This window comes from Glycine soja, chromosome 14, assembly GCF_004193775.1.
Source record: "Glycine soja cultivar W05 chromosome 14, ASM419377v2, whole genome shotgun sequence".
Classification (NCBI taxonomy): Eukaryota; Viridiplantae; Streptophyta; class Magnoliopsida; order Fabales; family Fabaceae; genus Glycine; species Glycine soja.
This window is the reverse complement of record NC_041015.1, coordinates 47,981,258-47,988,951: the sequence shown is the minus strand read 5'-3', so window position 1 is coordinate 47,988,951 and position 7,694 is coordinate 47,981,258. Positions and strand designations below refer to the sequence as shown.

General features: G+C 34.5%; 1 protein-coding gene across 1 annotated transcript; it reads right to left on the bottom strand.

Moving 5' to 3' along the window:
• Nucleotides 1–1,356: 1,356 nt before the first annotated feature.
• On the bottom strand, nt 1,357–7,201 carry LOC114384898 (U-box domain-containing protein 15-like). The gene is made up of 2 exons (XM_028344727.1): nt 6,803–7,201; nt 1,357–2,416 (listed from the first exon to the last, which is right to left on the bottom strand). The coding sequence occupies exons 1-2, from the start codon at nt 7,117–7,119 to the stop codon at nt 1,594–1,596; spliced, it is 1,140 nt and encodes a 379-aa protein (XP_028200528.1). The 5' UTR covers nt 7,120–7,201; the 3' UTR covers nt 1,357–1,593.
• Nucleotides 7,202–7,694: the final 493 nt, after the last annotated feature.

Below are 7,694 nucleotides of genomic sequence, written 5' to 3'. Positions count from 1 at the left end.
CTTTTTTAATGAAGGATGTGACGTGGTAGAGGTGTAAATCCACGTGATTTTGGTTTGTTGGTGGGGAGGAACATAATTAGGGATGAAAATTAAACAAAATTTGATACCAAATTTTTCTTAGGATAGGATTTGACTATTATAATTACAAAATCTATAATAGATATCAACTTAACATGTTTTATTCGTATTTTTTTAAAAAAAATATTTTGAGTGAAGTAGTGAGTAAGGTCAAATCCATATCAACTTCATTTCTTTTGTATGATTAGCGGAACAAAGGAGAAAGAGAGTTTTGAGTAGGAAATTAAAATGAGAGAATATTCAAATTTTGTGTTTGTTTTTTAATATTTTTTTTATATTGAGTTCTTAATAAAATAATAATTTTATTTTGGGTTTTTGATATTTTTTCCCTAATTAATTAATGAATTTTGTATTTGTTCTCTTTTTTTTTATTTGTTATTAGTCTTCAATAATAAATGAAAAAAAAATTATTTATTAGGGATAAAATAAAACTGTAAAGGACAGTTTTTTTTTTGTTTTATTATAGAATAAAAACAAAGAAATTTTTTATTAATAAACAAACACAAAATTTAAATATTTATTAAAGATTGAAAACATATTTTTACCAAAATTAAATAATAAACAAAACAATAAATGGGGCAAATTGTAACAAAAAAATGGGGAAATTAAATAATTAAAACTATATAGTGGGAAAACTCTAGCCCAAGCTATAATCTCATCTTTAGTTGCTAGGATCGATTATTGGTTCAAAGATGCGTCTTTTCCCTAAAAAAATTGATTCTAGATATTTATAAACTTTAATAATTAATCTCTCCTTAGTTCTTACTTTGTCGATAATCAAGAGAAATTTGTTTATTAATTTCCTTATCAATAGACAACCCTAAGCTCTTAGGATTTTGCCTAACTATTAAGTCTTAGAAACATCCAATTCTAGCCAACAAACAACCAAACTCGGATTATTTAAATTGAATTATATTTCTACACTAATGTTGGACATGTGTCTTGTTAGGGCAAATGATGATTAAGGCCCCTTTAAGTTTTGATTAGCCAAACAATTCATTAAGTTATTAAAACGAGACATTTTACTTATTCACTTCAACTATCAAGTTTTAGCTACTAAATAATTTTTCAGATAGCTTTTATATTTCCAATTGCCTTTTTAACTACTTTTACGATCATATCCTTAATATAAAATAAGTAATGTCCCATATTACATCCATTGATTGATCTAGAGAGCTTATAATTAGCAATCTTTCACAAGTTCATGACTCGGTGAAAAAGAAATACATGCAAGTACAGACTCCTTTATGTATGTGCAAAGCACAGACACCATCCAGGTCGAAGTAATTAGGTGTAAATGTAATTAATTGAGTAATGAGGTCAACATATCAATCCCAAGTTAGTCTGGTAAAAATCATTACACTAGTCATGTAGAGCAGCTTAGACTCACTTTGCATGGTGATCTAGTTAACATACTAACTTTCCCCCCAGAGAAAAAAAAAATACAATAAAAACACATATATACAAGTTAAAACTCAATTGTGCAGTTGCTTGATGAGGAAAAAAAGGTACACATCAAGTGGATGGAATAGAAGGAGTACAAGATGCAGCCCTATGCTGGATGCATTTCATGCTGTGTTCCATACTCCTTTGAACCATATCTTGCAATAACCGTTTGGCAGTTTCAGCAGCTTTATCTGCTCCATCTACCCGTTCAGCAATGTCATAAACAATTTTCTCCAAAACTGATGAGGTTAGTCTTTTTTCAGGGGGAGAATCTCTGAGCAAATCCAGAAGCACACGCGCTCTATCTTGAGCTTCAGCTGTGCCCTCCACTGTCAGACGTAACAGACCCGGAATTGCTCCTTCTTTGAGAATCAGTTCCCGGTATTTATCTCGGCAGCTTCGACATAATGATAGCAGGGTTCCAACAGCATGTTCTGTGCTGACAAGTGATCCATCTTCAACTGTCTCTACTAGTGTTAAGATTCCACCATCTGCAATTGAAATTGCCGTTCGTCCTTCTTCGGAGTTGGAAAGGATTTCAAGCAGTGCTGTGGCTTTTTCTGCAAACTTGGAATACTTCTTGCACTCCTTAAGGAGGTTGAGCAGAGGGAAAACAGCACTTGCATCAAGGAGTTCAATGGAATTCGCAATGCTAGTAGAAAGATTATGGAGGGCTGTAACAGCATCAACTTTGCCTTGAACACTTCCAGATTTGAGAATCTGAACAAGGAGAGGTGCAGCTCCAGATGCGGCAATAATTGGCTTGTTGGATGCAGCAGCTGAGAGTGTCAAGATTGCAGCTGTAGCTAATTCTCGTATACTGCTATTTTGCATCTTGAGGAGCTCCACCAGTGGAGGCATGGCACCATCTGTCACTATTTTGACCTTGTTTCTAACAAATATGAAGTCCAAAATGTTATACAAAAAAACTAATTTCTAAGAGAAACATAACTTAAAAGAAAAGAATGAAGAGCAGGACCCAAAGCATAAAATCAGAGAGGAATAACAACAAAAAGAGTAGTAAAAGAATATACATTGAAGATAATGCAGAATGCTTCGACCTTGTCAGGCACAATGTATCCAGTAAACATGAATTTTTTAGAGTTGAAATAAAATAATACTTAAAAATATACCACACCCAAAAATGTCCGAGTCATCACCAAATCAGGCAAATTAGTAGTCAAACATATGCAGAAGCAATCGTACTAATGATCACATAGGATCTATAACTAAGTAACAATTGGTTCTCTCAATTATCAGTACCATATCACGTGAAATCAATATTCACTTTATATTAAGAAAGAGTATAAACCTTCACAAAAAATATTAACATCGCTAGCATCTAGGTTTTAACAACCCAATATAGAAAGTAGTCTTACACAAGAATGAGACTTGCAAACAAAACCAATTAACTAACCTAACATTTGGCATTGACAAATTTCACCATGGATCTGATTTTGGTTACTAACAAAGGATGGGAGTTAAAAATCCATTCAACCAAAGATCAAAAGAAAATGCAAAACATAAGGATCAACAGGTGGGATCCTGCACTTATTGTCAAATTTTTTTATTCACCAACTGTTTGTAGAAAAAGAAAATGGAGAAACCCGAAAAAAAAAAAGAAGGAAAACTGACTGCATAAATAGTTCTTTCCTAATTCCTATGCATACAGATAAAGTACTTTTAGCTTCTGGGGTTCCAGGATTCCAGATTACAACCATATATTTGTTTAAGGCTTCATGAAACTTTTTGGCTAGTTTATCACACCCAACTGCAGGATACATTAGGTACAAATATTACATTCTTGGGGTTATTTTCCTTGAACTCCATCAAGTTGCTCAACATTGAAAAAATCTGCAAAATTTCTGTTTCACAATGACAGAATGATCCGAATAATCAACCAATTTCCCAAGTAGAGTCTCATGAAGATGAAATCTTCCTCTTTTCCCTCAATTATATCAGAAAATGATTTGTAAACCTTATTATGACAATCCCTCATCAGTTGTCTTCTTCTGTTATTTTCTTTAGTATTTTTCACTAAAAAGACTATAATAATAGTGGAATTGCTGTTAGAGAGTAAAAAAAAAGGATTCTGGGCTAACACCATTGACAAAAAACAAAAATCCTTTCTATTAGAACATCAAATTTCCTATGGAACTGTTTCAAATGTGGAAGCTACATAATAGGAAGATACACAGGTAATGCTAATGCCACATCCTCTAAAAATTCACTAGCATCAAATTGAGAAGCATGTTTAATACTTATAGTAGGTAATCTATGTACACAGCAAATTTCTCTTCCTCTGGTTAGTAGCATCACAATCACAGCTGCTGGTTCAGTAAGGACATTACTTCTGAGCAGAAAGATGTGGTGCAACTATGAAAAGTGTCTAAACATTTTCTAACTTCTAGTATACGGTTATCAGAATCACACAAATTGTGATTTCGATATGATGTCCTTGGTGGTTGACACAGATTGCAAGGTGAATTGAAATCAACTCAGAATCACACCTAGAATTGTTAGAAACAGCTTCTGAATCACAAGAATCACATTTCTGAGTCAAATTGTGCAATGTGTGCATGCCCAGGTCACATGTAAAAATGGGTCGGGCCACTGTGACCTGTTTCTAAAGAATTGATTTTTAGGGTTTTTTTTATAATTATTTTATAAGATTGGAGGGAAACTAAAGAATCTTTCCCTCCAATGATTCCAAAAGATGGTCCCCAACCCTTGCTTTTTATGCTGTTTTTCCTCCCACAGTGCTGCACAGGTTGTTGGTCCCACCTTGTCCCTTTCTGCCCTTTTTTTAATAGGTTCCTTCTCTCTGTCATGTGATTTTTTTTCTGTGGGGTAAAATGGGAAAAAACAAAGAAAAAGGACATTGAGGTCATTTGGAACCACTCTAAAAGTGTTCTGTTCTTACACATAGGCTTTCAGACAAATGCAAGGGTTGTTCGCGTAATTGTTGGGGTGTTGTTACAAGGATGAAGCATCACCTTGCTGGAACAAAAGAGAATGTAAGTGCTATTACATCTGTTCCTGACGAAGTTAGAAATAGATCTTTCTGAAATTGCTGGAAAATAAAGAAAAAGCTGAAGATGGTAAGACGCAAATAGTCAACAATGTTTTGTAATAGGTAACTACGTACCCAAGATGCTAATACATAAAAGGGAACTTCTGAGTCATTTGCTACTAAGAAGAAGGAACATCTATGAAAGAAGAATGAACATTGAAAGATAGAGTTGGTGATTCAAGGCATTTACAAAAATGCATCTATGGTAATGCTTTTGATACCAGAGGACAAGGATGAATTAAGTGACATTGATCTTGGGAATGATGAATGAGACAATCATTAGATTAGCTTATGTACTGTAACAGGTGTCATCTTTATTGATATTTTCTTTTGAGGGGTTGAACCACTTTAACTTGTGCAATTGTTCTTTTCTGTAATTTTGATTTATGAGTTGAATCTTGTTTTATTTTGAACTTTATATTTTTCAGTTTATTGGTTATGCAATGAGTTATTGGACTTTAAAATGCTGATATATCTGTAATGTTTTAAATGTTTCTTTACATGAAAGTATATTTTTTGTTATCCATTGTTTGGGTACTGGGTAGTGGACCATGTCAAAGCAACGAGCCAAACCTCATATCAATGCCAATTCTTACCCACTTAATCAGATAGAACTCACATATCCATCTACCACATAGACCCAAATCATTGTCCTCATATTCAGCCTATTCCCTCTTTTCAAGTAATATTTTTTAGGGGAGCATTTTTGTAGGGTTTCTAGGACTGGGTCGCGCAAGACCCGACCTGGTTTGGGGCACAACCCGTTTGTGCCAGAATCACACAATTCACGAACAACAAGCAATTCATATGTGGTTCCTGCTATTCATCACCCAATTGAAGCACCAAAACGATTCACAGCACAATTTGTATCACCAGCTCCTTGAATTGAATCAAATCATATGTATCATATTGTGAATCGTACAATACTGATACAGCAATGCATTAAACATAGGATATATCCTAAGATCCAATTTGACCATCCTGTACCTGATTCTAATAAATACTCCCCCACCAAAAAAAAACACATGTCAAAAAGGAGTTGGCAGACAATTAACAGAACTTCCAAATTTATCACAATAATCATGAGCAGGAGCAGCATGCACTCCTGGTAAAAATGCCACTTAAAGGCATATTAAATCGGGGGTTACTAAAAATACCTCAAATGTGTTCATTCCTAGCCTAGATACACTAAAGTATAAACCCACCCCCCTCATCCAAACACAAACTTGAGAGTTAGAAATGTCACTGCAGGTACCCCACCTCTGGAGCAACCTCGAGGCATTCCAGCATTATTCCCACCACCCTAGATCATTTCCCAAACTTTAGGCTGGAACAAGTAGTGTATTTTTTTTTCTGTCTAAGCTTACTACTAACTACAGTAATAAAATCATAGAAATTCAGTCACAACTGTCATGTTATGTTGTGAGAACTGTTCAGGATAAAACAGAAACTATATCTAATAATATTAAGACTATCAAATTAACCAAAAGATGAAAATCAAAAAAATAAATTTGGAAATTGAAACATATATATAACAAGCCATATCCTCGATAAAGGGTAGTCTGTTGTGATGTTAAGTTTTATAAAGGAAGATCAAACATGTATCACTCTAGCATGAATTTAAGACTCTAAGTTAGTCCATCTTCCATTTTGCTTATTTTTTATGCCAAAAAGCAGATTTTTAGCCTAAGGTTATTTCTGCAGCATCTTGAACACCAAATAGGGTCAGTTTATTTAAAACTGCTTATTTTAAAATAATAAGCACTTTTTCTAACAAATAAGTTTAAACAAACTGGCCCATAATAAGCAAATGCAAAAACAGATCAACAAAACATGCACCATTTAGAGAAGCGATTTTGAACGAAATGTACAGCACAAGAACAGGATTCAAAAGAACCAGTTTTCTTTGAACACTATCATGAAAAATGAATAGAATCTCCAATCATCCATCAACTAGATATTGCAGAACGATTTATCAAAAATAAATAAAAAAACAGTGCCTTTATACTCTATTTTCTTCTTTCTATTGGGATAAAATTAAGCATCACACTATGACAATAACACTCAATATCCACACCACAGCACATAAAAATCAGATTCAGAAGAACCAAACAAGGTTTACACAAAGACCCAGAAGCCAAATTCGCAGACCCGTTTCACAATTCACAAAAAAGCATGCATCTTGGGAGAGAAGAAGGGGGGTACCGTTCGTTGCGAACAGCGAGGTTGAGGAGGGCGAGGAGCGAGGATTGGCGAGCGTCGACGTTGGAAGAAGAGAGCATCAGCACGAGCGGTTCAATCACACCCGCTGCGGCGAGCTTCGCGCGCGTCTTCGACGACGACGACGACGATTTCCGAACCATCTTCCTTATCTCCCTCGCGGCCTCAATCTTGGCGCTGAGGTTCCCGTTCGTCAGCGTCTCCGAAAGTTCGATTATCTGAGTGTGTTTTCCGAGGCTCCATGTCGATGTTGCTTCTGATTCTGTTTCTGTTTCTATTTCTGTGTTCTCTCCCTCTCCCATTTCTCTCTCTCTCGCAGTGGGTGTGTGTGTTTTGGGGCCGAAGCCAACCCTTTCTTCTTCTTCTCCTTCTCGATTCCTAACCCCTTTTCAGAAAATACAGACTTTATTATAAATAAATAAAAATGAATTTTATTTTGTGTAAACTAATGTATCAAATTTACGATCCGGAGAAAATCTAGCTGATTAATCAATAAAAAAAAAATAATTTTAAAAAATGTTCATTTTTTAACTGGGATTCTGATACTTTTAATTAAAATAACTAATTACTTAATAATGTGAAATATGTCTCTTTCTTTTTCTTCTTACAATTGAGAAAGAGAGAGTAATAATTAACTTCATGGAATATGGCATAATTAAGGTTGTTGTTGTATCGTAGATGTGTGTCGCTTATGAAGGGATTCATCTAACCATCAATATGCCACCAAATTCTATAGGTCTCTCATAAACTTTATTCTTACGCATTTCATTTTATCCTTATGCAGGTACAAAAATCCACCAAAATGAAAGATATTAAAGTGACACAATGTGAAACTTTTTAAAAAATTACTTAAGTTGTATTACGGAAATTATGGTCA

Excerpts from the sequence above, each read along its gene's own strand:
- LOC114384898 (XM_028344727.1), bottom strand. The coding sequence starts at position 7,119 with ATGGGAGAGGGAGAGAACACAGAAATAGAAACAGAAACAGAATCAGAA. Across the intron at positions 2,417-6,802 it reads CTCGCTGTTCGCAACGAACG|AAACAAGGTCAAAATAGTGA; the intron begins GTACCCCCCTTC and ends CATATTTGTTAG.